Below are 21,475 nucleotides of genomic sequence, written 5' to 3'. Positions count from 1 at the left end.
TCAGTATAATAGAACTATATCGAATGGCCATCATTTTCACTCCCCTTACTACGAAGAAAATATTGCGCCACTGACCTTTTGTACAGTTTTCTATCAAAGCTGAAATTACATCACATGTTTGTCGTATATAAATTGCTTCTAAAATTTTCATTTTTGCAAATAACTTTTGTATCACATATCCAAGTAAATCGTCGTAGATTTTATTAAATAGCACACGGAATATACGATTTTCTTGTTGACTTCGTTTTAACAACCATCCCTTCAGAAATAGTCATATAATTAGGAGAAATAGTGCAATCCAAAAATGTGTTATGGTAAACTATCTTTTATCTGATAATTCGCTGCGAGCAAGTCTATTTTCTTGCCCACTTAAGAAAACCTATAGAAAAACCTCCATAAAATGTTCCAGACTTGTACTCCGCAACATGTTGCACTATTTTACATTTTTAGTATAAAATGATGATAAGTCTTTGTGACATAACTCATAAGATTTTTATGTCTCCTAGAAAGCAAAAATTATTTGCAAAATTCTCATTTCTTCTCCTCTCCACCTGTTTGCCCTTGGTGATTAACACTTAACGACCTTAGGATAAAAGATAAACTATGGATTTGTAATTAATATTTATTTTTCTTTGTCAATCGTACACATTGAAGCAGCAATTATAATTTTCTTGTATAGGCTATCATAAACATAAGCTTACCCGTATCATAAAAAACTAAAAAGATAATAACACTTACATCAACTAAAACACTCCATCCTAACACAGACGAACTGATAAATACCATTCCCATACGAGAAACTGTAGCAGGACTGGCATTATCAACATTATCAGGTTCAAATACAATTTTTGCATTTGCTGCCATTACAATTCGATCACCATTAGCCAATGTTAATGTTTTATTATCATCGAGAACTGAATTCAAATTTTCAATCCATACTGCATCAACAGGTCCATCTAAGACTAGCCTATTATAAAATAGAAAATAGATAAGTTTTCGCATATGAAACTCATTTCGTTTTTGGATCCTGGAAGCCTTCCCTTTATGTCATCTAAATCGATTGAAAGTTAAAGTTATTGTAATACACTATGTTCCATTATTTTACACATTATTTACTTCTTAAAAGTATTCTTATCCTACTTTTTGATCTCTTGTAAAATTTCATTCTAAAAATTTGATTTCTACTTGTGGATAAGGTACCTGAGGTAAATAAAACCGACATTTGAAATTTCGCGGTAAAACAACTTAACTCTTTACGCACACATGCGCTTAGTCGGTGTAAACGCTATGAAATTGGTCCCCACTCCCCAGTCAGTCGCGATGTCTGCTGTCATCTTGTTGATGACGAACGAGGGTTTGTTGAAGCAACAGGTTACTGTGTAGTTTTGAAATTTTTCGTTTTGAGAAACGGTAAGTTTTTTTAATATAACAAGTGACATTTAACTAAACTTCCCGACAATTTTCATACACCACCACGGTATAATAAGACCTAATGAAAGGTTTTTAAAAAGTCAAATATTTCTAAAAATTTTAACTTCAAGCCTTTATGTTCTTTGTTCTACAACAAAATGTACAAACTATGCAAGGAAGTATAATTTGTTTCTTAACTATAATTATACCTTAAATGCCTCATGTACTCTATCCCTCGTTTATTATATGAAAACATTTATTGTGTTTTATCGTGAAAACAGTTTTTTTTTTATTATAATGTTAGAAAATTGTTAAGGCCATACCATGTAAAATTTGTGGGCTTCACTTTTATCGATCTTCGCCACAACGTGGAAAATATACCGTCTGTCCAGTCATTAGTAGCAACATCTAATCGACCAAACATTTGAGGTGCTGTAATAGCCTTAGGATTCATTCGCATTTCAAAATGTGGACGTCCCATTTCAGTAAAGCAACGTTGTAATACATGCATATTTGATGTTTTTCCAGAACCCGTGGGCCCTACACAAAAATGATTGTATTTTTATATACATGCTTATGAGATGCAAGAAAAACAGTTGCAAATATTTTTCTAAAATTACGTTTAAAGCTTTTTTGTAAGATGTTATGCTTACTGAATTTTAGATTCAACTGCGAATAGCAAGAAGGGGTAGGGAAATTAGACCAACGGTAGACTGCAATTACCACAGTCACATACTTAGTCTAATCCTTGAATTAACAATTATCCTGATTGTAGCATGACAGGCAAACCTTAAATTTTTTTAAAAAAACATACCCAAAGTCATTAAACCATGCCGTACCAAAGAAGTGTCATTTAATTGGACAATTTTTAAATTAAAATCAGGACTATTGATTAAACCCATTTCAGCTGTTTGATTTGCAATTGCCTTTTGTAATTGTTTATTAACTGCTGAAACCAATTTAATACCCGGGAACATATCATCAATTAAAGACAATAATAATGGTGAATCCTCATTTGTCATTTTTGAAGCGTTCATCTCTCGTAATACACGCATTACAATTGTTTCTTCAGTTTCTTCAGGATTGGAACGTTTTTGTGCGCCCAATGTTCGTAATACTGATAAAATATTACGTAAACCAAAATCATAATGCACCTAAAACAATAAAGGAAGAAGATTTTGTATTAAGTATTTTGATTACTTAACTTTGAAGTGTTGTAAATTTGCTCTCGATTGAAATCTGTAAAACAAAATGGAAATTTTCTTTCGTTTTTCCGAAATTAAAATCATTACTGGAAACCTAATGCTTTGAAAAAGACTGAACTGATTTATTTCAAATAGTATTTTACCTGTTTCGACAATTGCCCTTCACATAAAGTGTATAATGTGAAAAATTTCCTAGCCAATACTGTGTTATTTTTAAACCCACAAGAGGCTAATTTTACTCGAATAATAATTTGTCGATCCGGTACCATCATAGCCACGGTACGAAACATTACTTTCAAATTTTCTGGTAATTCTTGTCGCCCAGCATATCCTGGATTCATCGTCAAAAAAATACCAAACTCAATGTTCATATCTACAGTATCACCATCACTTAAAAACAAAATTATGGAAAAATTGCATTTTTAAATAAATGAAGATAACGTATAACTAAACCAATTGTTTAAATACCCTGCATATGCTTGAACTCATCAATGTCATTCATAATTATTTATCATCTTTTTATCAACTTTTAATCCATTTATCAACTTTTTTCTATATATTTAAAAATATCGGGTACCATAACCCTTATCTGATTGCTGCTAAGATGACACTCTGTTGAAATTTCATTTAGCTATACCTTTTTTTTCGATTATCGTGTAGAGGCGGGAAGACAAACGGGCAGACGATTAAACAGAAAATGGACTAAATAGTTGGTTTTAGTAATATCTAAACCAAGATTTAACTTTACCAGTAATATTTCCTATTAGATTTATGCAGGATATCAAAACAGAATGCTATGTCACGTACCTAAAAATGAAAAACGGTTCTCGATGTTTTCGAGCCATTAAAACAATATAAATTTGTTGAGCAGCTACCGATAGCACAGGCAGATCAATTCGATTAAATTCATCAAAACAACCCCATGAACCAGATTGTGCTAAACCTTTGAATATGCGTCCCAATCCACGAAAATCCATTTGATCAGAACAATTAAATACAACAACAAATTTGCCTAATGCACGACCCATATCTTTAGTCGTTTCCGTTTTTCCTGTCCCAGCTGGGCCTGCTGGTGCTCCACCTTGATTCATCCCTAAAATTTAATAATAACTGTGCTATAACCTGTCGCAAAAATGTCTATTGGGCTGAAAATATATAAAATCAAATGTATGGCAAACATGCAGAAAAGAACAAAATCAAAGGATATCACTTCAAAAATATGAATTACATTTCAGTTTATACTTTTTGGCGCTGCAGCTCTTGATCAAACCGACAAAGACTGGACAAAATGCTATATTCTAATATACTTACATATCGCTTGTGCTAGCGTAATATAACAACGATCCGTTAATGGTGTAATGCATAAACGCTCTGTAACTCCTAAATATTCATTTTGATAAATAAAGAGCACATCGGTTATACGTACAAGACAATTGTCGTAATCATATCCATAATAAAATCGAGCTTGTTTTTGCCATTCAAAATCAATGGGAGATTTTACTCTTAAATGAACCAATTCATCCATAATATCTCTGCAAAGTACATTATCTTATTATACTAATCGTTCAGTTTACATCTACGTTCAGAGAACATGCGTTAAGCAATACATCTAAGCAAGAGGTATTATAGATGCTACCAAAGTTCGATGCGAGAATGTGGAGATGAAGCTCGATTGTACTTGCGTGGATACCTCTTGTTACTTTTGACTCGGTTACAAAAAAACCGCTTTTTTAGCAAGTCGGGCAAGATCAGGCGGGATTGCCCAAATGTCAACTCCACATCCTCATTCTTCGCCCCACTTTCTGCTTCTTGGGAGAGAAATATTCACTTTTTTTTTCGTTACGATCGGATATCATTTTTAAAAGAAGGATTCAATGAAATACCGAATTCTAAAGTCCCTAGGCAGAGAACGTTTATTGCACTTTGCGCTTCTATGTTCTTTGGAAATATCACTATAATAGCTTTCTATTATCATTTCTTTGTAAAAATGTAGAAAGTAAGGTAACTAAATTTTCTTTTGGAGTAAGTATAAATCAAAAATTAAGCTTTAACGCAACTTTTCGTGCCTTTACTTTTTATATAATACAGATTAAAAAATTAATTGATTGTTCTAAAACTCATAAAAACTTGTTTCTGTCATTTGTTTCAGTATTTGATAATCAGAATCTTAGCACTTACTTTTGATGTAAATGAATTGTGATCATAGTTTCTAATTGAGTACGTTCCATTGAGTTTAAAATTTTAGTAGTATCTTCAATTAAATCATTCAACTCATCCAAAAAATATGAATTGACATAACGCATTATAGTTTTATCCAATACTGAACGCCGTAACGCTTCTTCTACTTTTGCGGTCCAATATATTTGTATAGCCAAAAGTGCAACCTTGAAATATATTTTTATGTTTTGTCAATTGGGAAAGATATTTCACGAAATTCTGATAATAGATACCTGTCCAATCATGGTTGGATAAGCATAGATAATATCAAATGTTGTTGAATATCTCAATATTTGATCTACTTGATATATTAAACTATTCATTGTTTCACGCATTGAAGCTAATAATTTTCCCAACCATATCTCCACACCTCCAATAGCATTAAAATGCCTTTCTAAAGGTACAACTTCTCCCCATGTTGACATTATTGCTACAACTCGTTCGGGAAGTTTCTCATCAAAGCCAATCTATTTACAGTTAGAAAATTTGTGTCAAAATACTCTTTGTTTAAATTTTATCTTAAAGTTTGAGTGTTCCCAATCCTCATTACTCATTCAGATTATCCCTTGTGGAAATAAATTTGTTCTGGAACTCAGAATACTTAGTTTGAAGAATTCAGAAAAAGAATTTGTGAAGTAAAACTATCTCTGAATCAATCATTTAATGACAGAAAATGGTAATAGATTGAGACTCTTTCGGAAGAAATATTCTGAGTTACTACTACTTGTTACTACTTTTCTGAAATATTTTTTAACTCTTCTTCCGAAAGTCACAGAATCAATCTATTACTATTTTCTGTCATTAAATGATTAATAATTTACTTAATGTTTTCAGAATTTTCAGAGATAGTTTTACTTCAAACTTTTTCTGAATTTCAAACTAAGTATTCTGAGTTTCAGAACAGATTTATTTCCACAAGGGTATATATTGGTCATCATTTCATAAAAAGGAAATGTCCCAGTTGCACCCTCCCTAATGCTATTACTATACCAAAAATTCCAACTACTGGATAATATTAATTTTTTAAGTCAAAACGAAAGCACTTACTTCATTTACAGCATCAAATAAGCCCAATAAATAGGGTTGTATACTAGCAGGATTAGAAGCTTGTCCCAAAATTTCTAATAATTGTGGATCAGATATGAAAAAGAATCGTGGAAATATAGCACGTTTTCTTTCTAGAAAGAAAATTTATCAATCTGTTATTTTTTTTATTACTCGACCGAAGAATATATACGTACCTAGATAGCCGGCAAGTCCTTTTTGACACATTTCTAATTGAGATAATAAGAATGGTAAAATAATCATTAGAGAATCATCTCCAACACAACATTCAATTACCTGAGGAATGTCACGTGCCCTTGCCATAACTTTTATCCATTGTTTATCAATACTCTAAAAAAATACGTAAATTAAATTGACTTTTACTATTAAATTGTACCTAAATAGAATTATTAATTTACCATAAAACGCTTTGCTTCGGTTGGCATTTGTTTTGCAATATCACCACCAACAAATACAGCTTCCAAATAAATCCATAACATTTGAACCGCTATCCATTTTTCTAATACCGTTGCTGTATTTTGTAATTTTGTACCCCATGTAGCAATAGTTGCTCGAAATGGAACATTGAATCTATATGAACAAAACCATATATGTAATACTAAAGGTATATGGGCAGTTCCTATAAGTGGAAGGCGTTCGGACTAAGTGAAACAGATAGTGTATCGTTCTCTCACTCTTCCGATCGCATTTGTCAGCTCTGCGCATGCACTATTTAAAATTTTTAAATGGTAACCATGGTTACCATATTTTAGAGAATTCTCAAGCATGCGCAGTATAGATAAAATGTCTCGAACGAGAGAGAAAACAAATATTGTCGGCACCGTAAAGTTTGGACATTCTTTCCCGTACCAACTGCCCATATACCTTTAGTATTACATATATGAACAAAACATAAAAAATGTTTATATAAAGGTGATTATATTCCGGATAATACAACCACAGTTACTGCCGAAAATTTTTCTTCAATAAGTCCCCTTCGAAATTAGGAAATGGTTTTAACCATACGAAAGGGATATCATATTGTGAATTTTGTGCAGTTGAAGGCGCTACAAAGATATAAAAATTCGAAGAAGTTTTCGGTAGCAGTAGTAATTGGTCCATCCTGTATAAAGAATTCATGAATTTCACAAAGGCTAACACAAGGCTTTTTACTTTTTTGAAAAACATAAAATTACGAACTAATTTTATATGGTGAAAGAGAAAGCAGATGCCAATCGTATGGGAAAATTTTTTTTTGAGAAAGAAGCTCATCTGATGTGAATAATAACCAGCAAATCTTTACTATTTAGGTAAATGTAAATTTAGACATACAAATGTGACAGGATATGTCAAGAAAATTCCTTAATGTTAAAACTACTTATTTTCATATTTGAAAGCGAAAATTCTCTGGTTTTTCTCAGGACTTCCAGGGCGCCTTATTTTATATTACCAAGTGCTGTGTCAAGTCTGACAGATTCTGTATTCGTAACAGAAGGCTCCATGTCGCAGTTTTATAAATTCGAGTTCAGGTTTGTGCACAACGTGATTTTATCACGGAAGAAGGAAATAAGTTTACCTGTTTGTAATTAACGAATTCATTATCATTAATGTATCATCTAAAAGCTGTTGCGATTCTTGAACATCAGAAATATTCAATATAATTTCTCCACGTTGTTTAAATTTGGCAAGCCGAAATTGTGCAGAAGTCCATTGAGCGATAATTGCTTTTAATTTGGCATCAATTTCTGCTTCTTTTATAGCACTAATACAAATGTCCTAAAAATACATTCTTTAAATAGCGCAACCGAAATTCTTTTAACTATAAACAGAAGAAAATTAAGGCGTGGTTTAATAGATCATTATCTAAACATCAAAAATCCTCAATTGTAGATCATATAAGCGTCACTAGAAGGCTTATGATTGGGTTAATGAAATTTTTGCGGGTAAACCGAAGCATTATTGAGGATGCACTGAGGCATTGGAGTCAGTTTTTTGTATTGTTTTACCAAAAAGTAGAAAATTATGGAGAAAACGTTTCCATGTGGCGCCGCATCGAAACGTGTGGATTCTTGTCATGATCTAATAAATCACTCCATAATCTGCACTTTTTCAGAAATAATTTACCTCAACCTCCAATTTATATTCAAGTAAAGGTGCTTGTAAAATATTACCCAATGTGAAATCTTCTGAAAAAACGTCAAATTTAAATCCTGTGACTTGTGTTAAACGATCCCAATGGCGTTCTAACATTGCCTAAAATTTTTAGCAAATAATTGAGATCAATAACGGTTTTAATTTAATTAATAATTTTACCTTTGACGCCATCATTGTTAGTAATGGTACAGAAGAATTGAAATCAGAAATTTTTTTACTTAAATCAATATATGCGGGCCATGTTCTCATACCTTTCGGCATTTTACGACATCTATATGAAAAGAGAACTTTATATTAATAACGAGCTTAAACAAAATTATCGAAAAAAACTATACATACTATTTTATTATTATTTAAAGTTGGGAATTGTATCTCCTCCCTGCTTAGGGTTACGAGATAAAATCTTGGTACAATACGGGAGATTGGACTATAATACATAATAATAATAATACATAAGAGGTGTGCCGCAAAATGTTCCCTAGCAGAGCACCTAGACCAAGGTGAGACGTGTCCGGGTAAGAGATTATTTTAAGCAGATAAAGCTATAGAATTTTGTGGAGGCCAGATTTACGGAATAAAATGTCGACAGCGCGATCTCTCACGGATATTTCCGTACATCTCTCGGCCCATTTCCAAAAAAATTATTTTTGATCAAGCATAAATTTATGCGAAAATATTACCTATTTTCAAATTCAGCCACTTCATTTCCCACGGCTTCCATATCTACTTCACTCCATGGAATACGTGTATACGCATTAATTGTGGCCATTACCGCATTATATAGTCCGTACAAACGATTTAACATAGTAAATTGCCGTTTTAGTGTGAACAAAATTGGATATTCTTTAGGATACATGCCAAATAGTTTTTCACCTGATGCTAAATGTTCCATTGTTTCCCATAAATCATCAAATGTTTGTTGGAAAATTGTAACCCTACAAATAAATACGTATTGCGCAATATTTATAATAATTAAGTTTTGCAGTGAAAACTAAAGGCATTTTCATTTGAAATGTCTTGTTTTGAAATATTGGAAATTTTTTGGGCATCACCGCGATCAGTGCTATGAAAGAAGTATTAACTCAAGTATACCCAATAATGCAGTATGCTCAAAATAAGGTTTTCTGGCCTAATTTTGCTAGATTCGATTCTTTAGCTCTTATTGGATATTTTATTTTTTCTGTGCGACAGTTGATATCTGAGATAACGGTTATAGAAAATCACTTTTTTATCGCCGATATCTGTGGAGCTAAAGATCATACAGCAATTAGAAAAATAGTTTTTGGTCTCAATCAATCCTGTTTTAATGGAAATAAAAATCTTTTTGTAAAGCTCAATATTGATTGGAAAAGGTCAAATAAATTTCTGCTCTTTTTGAATATCTGCCACAACAAGAGTAATATTTCGAAAAAATTACAAATTACTTCCCTGCTTGAATGTCAAAGTTTTATAATAAACTAAAGAAGCAAATTTTTATTGCTCTTTATAAATATCCATTCATGATGAATAGGCAAGAGATTTCTCAGCTTTTCGAAATTTTTCAAAAATTAACAAAGAAATTGAGAATTTTTTTGCTCCTCTAATTATTTGTCTCAGTTTACATTTATTAACAGAATATACTAAAGACCTTTTGCTTGCTTCCTCTGCAGGAATACCTTCAACCATTGGCCCATTTTTTTCAAAATCGGTCGCAAATGCATCTACAGCTGCTCCAAATGCATCGATACGTTGTACTAAATCATCAGCATACCCACCTTGAATTTCACAAATACTCATTTGAACATTTTCAGCCTATGGAAAGCAATTTTATAAAACTTTTAAAAGTTTTCATTCACAATTTTTTTATAAAGTTACCTTTTCTAATAATGCTTGATAACTGAATCGTAAACCATCCACACGTTCGTAATCTTCCTTGGGTATATCAATTTTAAATTCACTGAATAATGCATACGCTTGCTCTATTAATTCAAGCCCCCAATCAGTTTCAATAAATGTCTCACGAATATGAACTAAACAATTCATTCCTATACGAATGTCGTCCAAAGTTTCAATTTTCCTATTTAAACATTTGTTCATGCTCTTTATGAAGTCTACATAACCATCTAGTTGTTCTTGATATTTTGCTGACAGTAATTTTCCTAATTTTTGAGTCCATGCTCTAGCCTCAATTTCTAATCCTAACTTTGCACGTTCTGTAATATTAAAATATTGGTTAAGCGTCCGTAATACAGTCAATTTTCTAGCCAGTTCTCTGCTTGGATAATGGTTTTAAGGATTAGGTTTAATTAGATTTTAGCTAAGAAGGCGTCTTGCAAGATCTTTTGTAAGTTGTGACCAGTTTGATCTGTAGCACCTCATTTGCTTTTAAAGGTGTTCTAGGGTTTCCTATAGTTTTAATAAATTTTAATTCGTCATGAGACAACTTTTTAATTATGTTTAATATAACAAAGAAATTTGCACTTTAAAATCAAAGTTTTTGAAGTGAAAACTTTTGGCACGTTCAGCACTTTTTGGGTGAACAAAAATCATGGTGTGTTTGTAATTTAACTCTTCCTAATCGGATGAGTCGATTTTGATAAAATTTTGTGTGTTCAAGTGGATGCGAGGATGGTTTAGATTCACAATTCGGCCTACTACAAAATGTTTTTGAGGGTTCCGCACCAAAAAATTAAAATCCATGAAATAATGGTGGAAACGCATATAGATAACATATTACACTACATCTTAATATTCAAATTTATTTATTTGCGCTTCCACCATATTCACCTAGAATTGTGAACAGATATTTGAATAGTATTGAGGTAGCTAGTAGTTATTATTATTCAGGTCTTATGAATAGGTATTTATTAGAGCTATATGCGAGCAATGCTCCACTGCCGAAGGCTCGAGCCAGACCGAAGTCCTGCAGTTATTCCAAAGTTTTAAGTTTTCACTTTCGTCGAGTAAGTTTTCTCAGTCCCCATGACTGAGATAAGAGTTCTAAAATAAAAATTTGGATATTAAAATTTAATTCCTACAATTTTCTCGAAAATGGTCTGATGTTTAATTATACTAAACTTTATTTCAAACAACTTTTCTCATTATTAAAAATTTTAAGTGAAGATCTCCTTATCAGTCATGAAATCCTTAAAATTGAATACGATAATTAGCGTAGCTTATAATCGTTAACGGCAGATCGAAAAACGCCAATAAACTTTTCTTCTCGGAATTTCGTAAAGAATCAATAAATTTTTGGAAGTTTGGCGATTTATATCTCCATGTATAGTATATTCAAGATTAAGATGCGTTATTATCATACCCGTTAAGACTGAAATATTCCCAACCACTATATCAGGTTCAATATCAAGAACTTCTTGTAAATTATTCCTATATTTTAAAAATTCTTCACGTATTTCCACAATAATCGGATCTGAATCCGCAAATTTTTTAATAAGTGCGTCTCGTTCTGGATTCCATAAATGGGCAAACTTTTGAAAACTCTATAAATAAATATTAAAAGTTTTAAGCTATCTATAAAATAAAGAACGCTTTATAGCTCGTGTGCTCTAATGTATCTTTGCGAGATTGAGAAGTTTGGTAATAATGAAGGGAAGAAGTATGCAACTCTTGAGATTAAATTGAGTATTGGCCTATCTGCCCCCTTGTCATCGAAACTACAGGGCTTAAAATTTTGAGGGGAGATGCCCTAGAAAAAATAAAAATATTTACTTGACACAATTCATCAATCTCTTCCTGATATCTTAATACTTGATTAGCCATGCGTTTACGTGCTTTCCATGATTCTTTATGGTGGCGAACTCTATCGTAGCATGAATGCAATTCCATTTCGTCATATTCCATTTGTTCTACGATAATCATTTTTCTAAATATTTTGCAAATAAAAACATTTTAAAATAGTTACCATCATATTCAAGAGAAAAATTTGGATTAAGTTTCTTCTGTGGTTTTCCTAGCTCATTTTGTCCCCAGATAGTTACCATTTTTGGAATACTTATAACACATTGTACACATTTTTGTAAGTCAGCATCCATATCTTCTAATGGCGGCTTTATTGAAAAATTTGGTATCAACAATTCCATGTAAGTTTGTACAATTGGTACAGTAATTTTATTCTCTCTAAAATAGTAAATGAGTTATTTTTTGTTTCGATAATCAATATCGGTATTGGACCTTGCATAAAATTTGATTAGCTTGTCCAAAAGGTCGTTTTTTTGTTCTTGATGCACAATTTGTGTCATTTTTAATTTTATTACACCAACATGTGTTGGCCTAGAAAGTTTTGTGGAGAACAATTATATAAGTTAAAATAGTCTTCAGGAACTGGCAGAAATGATCTAAAAATTATTAAATTAATAATTTTGGTTTTATGCAAGGATTACTTTGGGACTTTTGATTTAATGATTTCATACCGATCAGCTACAACACGTTTTCGAAGCACATCAAATGTGTCCCGCATGGAAGATATTATAAATTCGACACAACGATGACTAAAATATAAAAACAAATCCATGGCATCACTGAGCACTTGCTTGCTATCTTGTAAACTTTTTATATCAATTTCCTGATAAACTAAGGAAATTTTTTTCTAATTATACAGATTGATTCTAGCACGCAAGCCCACGCCCAAAAAGCATGATCCCCGTTTAGAATTTGTATATATTTTTGTATGTCCCGGTGGACTGCATCTTTCATAAAAAAATCTCAGTAGCAAGACGTTTTTTTGAACGGGTATTTGAAAATTTTTGATGGCGTCCCTAAGTTTCAAATTGAAAGGTATTCGTTATTTTGTGATTCTGTTAGAAAGATCAGTGATGAAGGAGTCTGTTGACCGACTGCTTGTTTCAATTTTCTGAGTGTTGATTAAGAAACAGTCTAATATATAGAATTTCGGAAAAAATGATTTTTTATTATCTTTCTGGTAGATAAATAGAAAAAACTTTTTTATTTGTTCTTGAAGCTGGGAATGTTGTTACCCACCAGGCCATAAAAAACACAACAAATCTCAACGATGATGTAATCATCAATTTTTTTTTGCAATGAGCCTGCGGACCAGTAATGAATGCCATTTTGCTTTTTTAATTTAATGTATTGCTTGGATATTCACTATGAATTTTGGAGTATTTATCTTTCCGAACCACCCAAGCAAATTTAACTTTTTCGAATCTTTTTTCGAAATTCCCAACCTATATTATTAAAAAAGATTAATCCTATTCAATACGCACAGATACTGCTATTAAACTGTTTTATTATCTAATAGGAGGCCAAGGATATCTTCGATCATGAGCATGAGTCCGACCAACTTGTGGGTTGAAGGAATTAGATATAATTATCAAACAAAAATACCCCCAACGTTTTTAAAATACACGTCAAAGTAGATTATAATTTTGGTATCCTTTCGTTTTAAGATTGAAATCTTTTTGGTTTAGAACTAAAAATAATTACTTACCGCTATCCAATGAAACTTTTAAACGTGGCAACGATACTTCTGATTTTAACGCACGCTTTACATTTAACCATTTGTAACGTATATCGTCAAAATCTGGTATATCAATAATATTCATAAATTCATTCACCAATTCAATGACCGACAATTCACAAGCATGCGATTTTTTTTCTAAGTCCGCACCAAACGTATATGAATTTTCTAGAACACTCCGTAACAATTCTTTAGAATCAACAGCATAGACAGGTAGTTTGATTAATATCATGTTGCGTATAGAATTTAGTGTTGGATCAACTCTTGCATCCTTTATATCTGTTACCTAAATTTTAAATGGGAATATATATAAAAATGAATCTCTATTTCCTTGGTCATCGCATCACGGTTGAACGGACGGAACAATTTCGCTAATTCTTTTTTTGTTGTATTAATTATTGTCAGAAGAAGGTTCTTATGAGAGGAAAAATTAAGGAAGTTGAGCGGAACATTAGACAATTTAAGACACAATATTAAATGCATTAAATGGTGGAAGCGCATATAAATAATGTATTATATTACCTTACTATGCACTTATATGTATTTAGTTGCGTTCCCACCATATTTATCTAGAATTGTGAACAGGTATTTGAATAATATTGAGGTATTATTTATTATTATTCAGGTATTGTACATAGGTATTTATTAGAGTTATATGTGAGCGCAGTATTGTGAGAGAGAAATTTATTAAAAATACGAATCGAATAAACTACATTCGTTTTAAAAAAGAAACTGACGAACCCGCTTAAAAAAACTATGGACACGATCCAACAATATATTCATACCATCACAAAATTCAGAAATCAATAATGATGTCCAAGTTATTGTACTAAACGCTGGTTTAAAACTTTCTTGTACATTATAAATTAAATGTCGTCCTAATGTACGATATATTTGTAAAATTTCATCACGCATAAAATTATTTTTTGTCACCATTGCTTTAACTAATTCATTATTTTTATATAAACGATGTTTGTAAAATGATAATATTTGCCCAACATCTGGAACATCTGTGTAAAAAATCATATAAATAATTTATTTTATTCTGGAAGCTTTTCGCATAAAGTTTTCATTAGTGAATAAAGTTCTGCTAGTGTCTAAAACTAAAGAACTGCCAAAAATTTTTATAAACAGAAAATTTGGATTTTTTGTGTGGAATTTTATTTAGATTTTTTGGCTTGATACGTAAATAATCTTTGAACATCATAAAGGACTCCGCACACAAGACATAGATTTTTGGTTTCGGTTAAAATTTTTTGAAAACTTGCTCGGAAAAGAATGATTTTAGAGGGTTGAATCCATGAGATCTTTTTATCATGATCAAAACTACTTTAATCCATAGTTTTCAAAAAATATTAACCGAAACCAAAAATCAATGTATTCTGTGCGGATTTATTCAAGATTTGCCAGATTCCACCAAAAGTGGCCATTGTATCTAGTTACATAATAAAAAATAAATTTTAAAAATCAAAAAACCTTATTGCGTTAATTAAAAACTAAAAAGAAAAAAAAAACAAGTCCTATAATTTACATAGCGACTTTAACAGTCGGGCCCAGGATTGGTAAGAATTATTAATTCTAAATTTTTCCAACTGTAAAAGTCTGGGTTCTAACTGTAAAATCCTCGATGAGACTATTGGGTATGTTATTTTCTTTTCAACACAGACGAGTTTTTTTACTTTTTAAATTTATTTTTTTATTTTACACTTTTTAGTTAAAATTTTCAATACATAATCAATGATACCCTAAGATATCCGTACAAAAAATGTATAATTTGAGTTTCAGAACATATTTAATCACTTTACATCCATTTTTGATAAATAATAGCAACAATTACCCGTAAAATCAATGTCTTACTTTAGTATACATATATACTTTACTTTGAAGCCTATATATTTAAATAATTAAATATTAAAAAAGTAAATGCATCGTCCGGGAATCGAACCCGGGCCGCCCGCGTGGCAGGCGAGCATTCTACCACTGAACCAACGATGCTCATGTGTTTAAATTAGAATAATATTAACATATTTAAAATCTTTACCTAAATTCAATCGAAACATATAATCAGACTCTCGTATAGTTTCTGTTATATGCACATCATAATTTACGATGAATTGATTAGTAATTGGATGCTTTAAAAGTATGGACTGAGCTAAACATATTTGTATCTAAAAAAATCAAAATATAATAGATTGCAATTTGAACATAATGGACACTACATGGGCGACGGGGTTAAAGTATAATTTTTGCTGGGTGTGGAGCAAAACTTTAGAGTAATGACAAGAGTAATAAAAGTGGTAGTGTAATAATAAAAGAGAAAGAACGGATAAATGAATCGTGCAAAAAATTTTTTTTCTTCATTTAGCGCATCCTACAACTCTACTGCACTCTAATACTACAATTGTAAATTTTTTTAATATGCAACGAGTTTTCTAGTGTGGGCACAATTCACCCTTTTCCTCCCTAGCCAATGTTTGCATCATGGTTTTTCGGGTGGAATTTTTCGTATTTGCTTTAGGGCATAATGAAAAGGAGATCTCATACAAATGCGAAAGAAATTTACTGAAATAATTGATTGATGATTGTGGTCACAACAAAGGGACAACTGAATAAACTTATTCAATAATTTATCAACAAAAATACCTCGTCCACATAATCGTACCATCCTTCATGATAAATGTCTTCATATTGTTGAAATACCATACATAAAGAATTATACATCATTACACATTTCTGGACTTGAGCCGCAAGTAGAGCCTAAATAGTTTTGATATTTTAATTGTAAACACATTATAGGCTAATCGAATAAAATCCATAAAAATCGTTTTGAGAATTAATTTCCAGCAAGCTGGAAATCGTTTTAATACATTCTTTTGGTCCTAAATGCGTGTAATCCGAGTTTTCCCAATAGTAGCCCGAGTTTGACCTCACCAGGAGGGGTGCATTACTTTTGGTAGCAAAATAAATGCGAAATGTGAAGGAGGTTTGTAATTTTTTACAAATTACAAAAAAAAACTATGCATCAAGTAAAAATAGTTCAAATAATAATTTTTGTTTTTTTTGGCTTTCTATAGCTTCAAAATTGACTGAGATTTTTAAATGATTCGATTTTTGCTCATTCAATCAAATGGAAAAGAATCCATCTTGTACACCGTTACAGATAAAATAAAAATTTAAGTTGTAACTTATAAAAAATCAACAACTTTTGCTTGAAACATTTTTTCTTAAACATCAGTATTTACCCATGTAAATGGAAATTAAGAGAAAAATTTGGTTTACATATAATTTTTCGAATTTCACTTAATCCTACAATTTAAATGGAATAGTAATAAAAACAAGGTATGAAATAAATAAAATCTAATTTTAATTATCAATAATACTTACAGGTCGAATTGATCTGAAAATATCCATGTAAGCTTCAATTCGTCGATACAATTGTCGAACCCACATTATACGACCAGCTATTGGTGTTAAACAACGTCCTAATTGAGGTTTCTGCCGTGATTCGTTATAACTATAAAAACAAAATCAGTACTTGTTTACAGATTAAGTCCTCATCAAATCGCTTAGCAACCAACCAAAAAGAAAAGAAGTTAGATATTCCCTGGTGGAAAAAATATTTGAAGAAATCTTAGAAACTCTGTAAAAGTTTTAGGAATTCTAAATAACTCTGAATTTCTCAACGTTTTTGGACGATAATTCTGATTTAGGCAGTCCTAAAACGGTGAAAAATGCCGAGTTATTCAGAGTTCTTAAGATTTTTTCAGAGTTTCTAAGACTTATTCTTTCTTCATTTCTTCAAATATTTTTTCCATCAGGATAGTATTGCATTTCTTTAGGGTTGGTCGCGTTAAACGATTTGGCACGTGTATAATTTGTTAAACATCCTCCATAAATAACCCATAAAGATGTTATTTATAAGTTTTATTCTTATTTATTAAAATCGGACCTACCTATCCCGTATGTATCCAATTTCAGCTTGAAATAATTCACTTACATCCAAATAGCGTTGTTCAATTTCTAAACATGGCAGGCCTAATTTATACAATCTAAAAGACAAAAACACGATAACACTTGACGAACAAATAGGGAATAAAATTTTGCATTATATTTTGTCTGAACTATGCGATTTTTTCTTATTATTATTATTTCTTTGGTCTAAGTGTATCCCACCCCAGGACAGCCAGGTCGACAACCGAAAGTCTGTCCAAGAAATAGTAGTAAAACTAAGTGGGCGGGATAAGCAGACTAATGGAGATTAATCACTGATCAATGGTTAAAATTAAATAAATTGTAGTTGAAATGAAGTTCACTGGGATCATTTAGAAGTATCGATAACGAATTCAATAATCATAATTAAAACAGGACAACGTCTGTCGGGTCAGCTAGTATTAAAATAGATATGTATGGGATGCTGTAGAGTAGTTGTAAAATATTTTCTGCCTTATTAAACCTAAAAAACTGGAATTAGCTTACAAAGTCGTGGACGTTTTCTAATATAAAAAAATAAAATAAAATTAATAAAAAGCCAATAGGTAAAACTCGAGTGATACCTTGCTAAAATTCGTAACGATCCATCCACATTATCAACTTTACGTAATTCAACTACAAGAAATTCATATATATCAGTTTCAAATTGTTTTTCACCACTTTTAAATTTAATATAATCCTCATCAAATTTTGTTTTACGATGATCCAAAGGATCGTTTTTTGATTTGGCTACTTCTTTAAACATATTTCTAAAACGTTCAGCAAATGCAGCAATACCCTCAAACGTACTACTATCTAATATCGAATATTTCATTGTTGTTTCTAAAATATCTGAAATCTGCAAAGATCCAAATACTTTAAGTATAGAGGATAAATGAAATAGCGAAACAAATCTTTACCGATTCTAAACGTTTTTTAAATGTTTCCAATTTTCCAAAAATATATGTTTCAGAACAACCAAACAGTTTTTCTCCAGCTTCAGCCATTTTTTCATTTGTGGATCTATAGCAATGATAGTATCGTGTATATAAGTTTAAACATACTTCAAGTTTCTTTATTATATCTTGTTTCTTCTGTTTCCATATTGATTTGGTGTTATTTTCCGTTAAATATGAACGACTAACATTTATTATTTGATTTGTCATTTTTACAAACAATGCGGATATTCGTTCAGTCGTATTAAAATATCTTAAAATTTTAACAAATTTATTTTACTAAGTTTTGAAAACCATAAACATCAACAATCTTTCGATTATTAATCATGTATATTATGATATTAATTTTAGTTTCTTTTCGAAAGGTTGTTGATGTTTATCGTATCGAAAATTTAATACACGAACAAAAAGAAGTATTAAAATTAGTTAAGGATGTACGAGCACCAAGGCAAATTTAAATAAATAGCTTGAATTTTTTTAATATGTAGTTGGGCTAAGTCTAAATCAATTCTGAAAATTTTAGGGGGGAGGCGGTTGCACGATTATTTAAATAAATAAATGGATTCAAAAGTCTAACTAAACTAGTCGGTGGAAATAAAAAAAAACATTTAAATTAAATTTAAATTATTGAAAACAAAAAAAAAACCGTTTTGAAACCCCCCCCCCCCAAATCCACCTTTCAATCCATAATATTGACCAATATAGTGTCAATTAAAAACTTGAACACAGGTAGCTTTCGCCAAAAAAAGAGCGCGAAGTATAGACAAAACTTCAATCAAAATTAAACTGTTTTAAGTTTCTTGGATATTTTTGTTTCAATATGTTCCTCAAACGATCAATATATTTAGCAATAACCATATTGACCATAGAGATAAAACCACAGAGCTGCAAAGTCGCCGCCAAACGGTTGATCGCAATAAAGAAAGGCAGATAACGTACTAAAGTAGGCACGTATAGCTGTAGAGAAGCAGATAAAGAGACAGTCGCGTATATCTGTCTTCATCTCTCTTATACGCCTACAATTTCTGTATCTTTCTACTTTTTTCACTGCGCTCTATGGCCTCATCTCTATGATATTAATATTAAGCATGTGAATTAGTCATTATATCCATTCAAAATATAGAGCCATTTAGATTTAAAAATTAACATAATTATTTTCGATCGAGCCACCATTCTGTTGAAGTTTATCGATTGCGGAATCAAAAAATTTCAAATTGTAGATACCTTGAATTTCCGTAAATCATCCGAATTGCATATATTATACTTGGAAGAGTAATACCCATTTTTATAGGGTCTGCTGTATAAAATGGTATAAAAAAATCAACCAATGTGTATAAATAAGTTACAATATCTCTAGCCTCATTTGCACAAGCAGTGATTTGGTTATCAACTTTCCGCCATTCCTACAAAATTTTATTTATCAGTTTAATAAAATATTGAGGGAATTATATACCTATGGCTTTTTCGGGGGAAAAATATATTTACTCAAATTTAAAATCTAAAACGAGAAGTATATACCCAATATATCAAAATATGGTGGAAGCGATGGGAAAAAAATCAATTTAGCTTTACAAGGTAATGATATTTTTTTCATAATTATATGTGCGTCCTATTTATACCTGTCCTGCATTTCTAATTTTCTATCTTCTTCGGAAAGTGTACCAATACTATACAAAATTTGTACCGAACAAACAAATGAACAGGCATGAAAGCAAATTAAAAAAAAAAAGATTGTAATAACAAAGTAACATAATAGATTCACTCAAACCTTTCCTAATTCGCATTTTGAAGCCATCACATAAAAAAGGTACATTTGACATTTTTTCCTTTTAATTTGTTCGATAACACTTTCAAATTTTGCTAACTCACGTCGCCAATAATCTAATTCTTTGAAAGGTCCAAAACTATCATCTTCACGACGTAATTGGTTTCTTTCAACAATTACCTTGAAATATCAAAATAAAATCAAGTGATTTTGAAATCAAAATGTATGAAAAAATTGTTAAATTAATTTTTACGTGATTCATTTGACGAATCCATTGTCGCACTTGAGAGTGAATCGCTCTGTAAACTTCAACATTACTCAAAGCTTGTTTCGCTGCAGCTGGTGAGTATAAATAATTTTCATATAATTCATAATCGATGTTAAACGTAACACGAGCATCAACGTTACTTCTCATTTCTAAAATTATCAATATAAATAATAAATAATTAAATTTTCCGTCGAATCGATTGACCTACGACATGTCAGCAAGTTTTATAACATAGGCTAAGTTAGCTGAAAATCGTTTTGATATCATCATTTGGTCCTAAATGCTTGTAATCCGAGTTTGCGCAATTCCAGGAGGTGTACATAACTTTTGTGAGCCTAATAATTTCGAAAGTTTTGCTCTTTTTTCAGTTTTTTGCCTGTAGCTCGAAAGCTTGAGCCTACACATGTCGCTCTACTGACGCAAATAACTAATTCTCAATGGACAACATTATTTTGAAGATTCTACTCAAGTTTTGTGTACATTTTGTTCAGGACCTCCTGAACACGAAATTTGAGTAGAAGCAAAAACCAAAAATTTATTCTCTTAGAATAAATCCATCAAAGTAATGTTGGGTATACGGAAGCCATTCTTCCCAGTAATAAATTCGACTTATCGTAAATTAAATAAGAATTTAACGTTTTACGTTTCAAGTAATACTTATTTACGCAGATTTATTAGATAAATTAACTGATTATGAAAAATGTTAAGAAAATCATTTTTCCAATCACAGGTAAAGTGTAGTAAAAATAAATACCTTTCAGGTAATGAACAAATCGATCAAATTTATCCAAAAATTGAATACGTTTTAAGCGACCAGGCTCAGTTTTATTTAATTCACCCCAATCGGATTGCGCATGAATAGCTGGTATAATACTTGTATCCAACAATTTGACTACTGTATCACATACTGTCATTTCGGGAGGCTTAACAAACACTGGTTGTAGATAAATATCCTTAAAATATTATTTTTCTTAAGAAATGTATTTCAATTAAAATATATTTGCTGTGTAT

General features: G+C 31.1%; 1 protein-coding gene and 1 non-coding gene across 2 annotated transcripts in view; both read right to left on the bottom strand.

The window, feature by feature from the left end:
• LOC123292773 (dynein axonemal heavy chain 8-like) overlaps positions 1-21,475 on the bottom strand; it is a 47,327-nt gene that overhangs the window by 23,840 nt on the left and 2,012 nt on the right. Inside the window, 35 exon segments of the mRNA XM_044873488.1 lie at positions 76-259; positions 739-967; positions 1,734-1,950; positions 2,225-2,564; positions 2,759-3,005; positions 3,423-3,708; positions 3,927-4,147; positions 4,794-4,999; positions 5,066-5,299; positions 5,880-6,010; positions 6,074-6,227; positions 6,296-6,467; positions 7,453-7,652; positions 8,001-8,129; positions 8,190-8,301; positions 8,711-8,965; positions 9,658-9,821; positions 9,885-10,222; positions 11,329-11,509; positions 11,739-11,875; positions 11,932-12,146; positions 12,440-12,599; positions 13,477-13,792; positions 14,248-14,450; positions 15,548-15,674; positions 16,150-16,263; positions 16,891-17,020; positions 17,460-17,555; positions 17,983-17,999; positions 18,167-18,334; positions 18,396-18,684; positions 19,656-19,843; positions 20,200-20,376; positions 20,450-20,613; positions 21,219-21,417. Coding sequence (XP_044729423.1) covers positions 76-259; positions 739-967; positions 1,734-1,950; positions 2,225-2,564; positions 2,759-3,005; positions 3,423-3,708; positions 3,927-4,147; positions 4,794-4,999; positions 5,066-5,299; positions 5,880-6,010; positions 6,074-6,227; positions 6,296-6,467; positions 7,453-7,652; positions 8,001-8,129; positions 8,190-8,301; positions 8,711-8,965; positions 9,658-9,821; positions 9,885-10,222; positions 11,329-11,509; positions 11,739-11,875; positions 11,932-12,146; positions 12,440-12,599; positions 13,477-13,792; positions 14,248-14,450; positions 15,548-15,674; positions 16,150-16,263; positions 16,891-17,020; positions 17,460-17,555; positions 17,983-17,999; positions 18,167-18,334; positions 18,396-18,684; positions 19,656-19,843; positions 20,200-20,376; positions 20,450-20,613; positions 21,219-21,417 — 6,700 coding nt within the window.
• Positions 15,431-15,501, bottom strand: Trnag-gcc. The gene has a single exon. It is a non-coding gene; the product is annotated as a tRNA-Gly (tRNA).

This window comes from Chrysoperla carnea, chromosome 2, assembly GCF_905475395.1.
Source record: "Chrysoperla carnea chromosome 2, inChrCarn1.1, whole genome shotgun sequence".
Taxonomy (NCBI): domain Eukaryota; kingdom Metazoa; phylum Arthropoda; class Insecta; order Neuroptera; family Chrysopidae; genus Chrysoperla; species Chrysoperla carnea.
The sequence above is the reverse complement of the archived record's forward strand: the minus strand, read 5'-3'. Positions and strand labels throughout refer to the sequence as shown.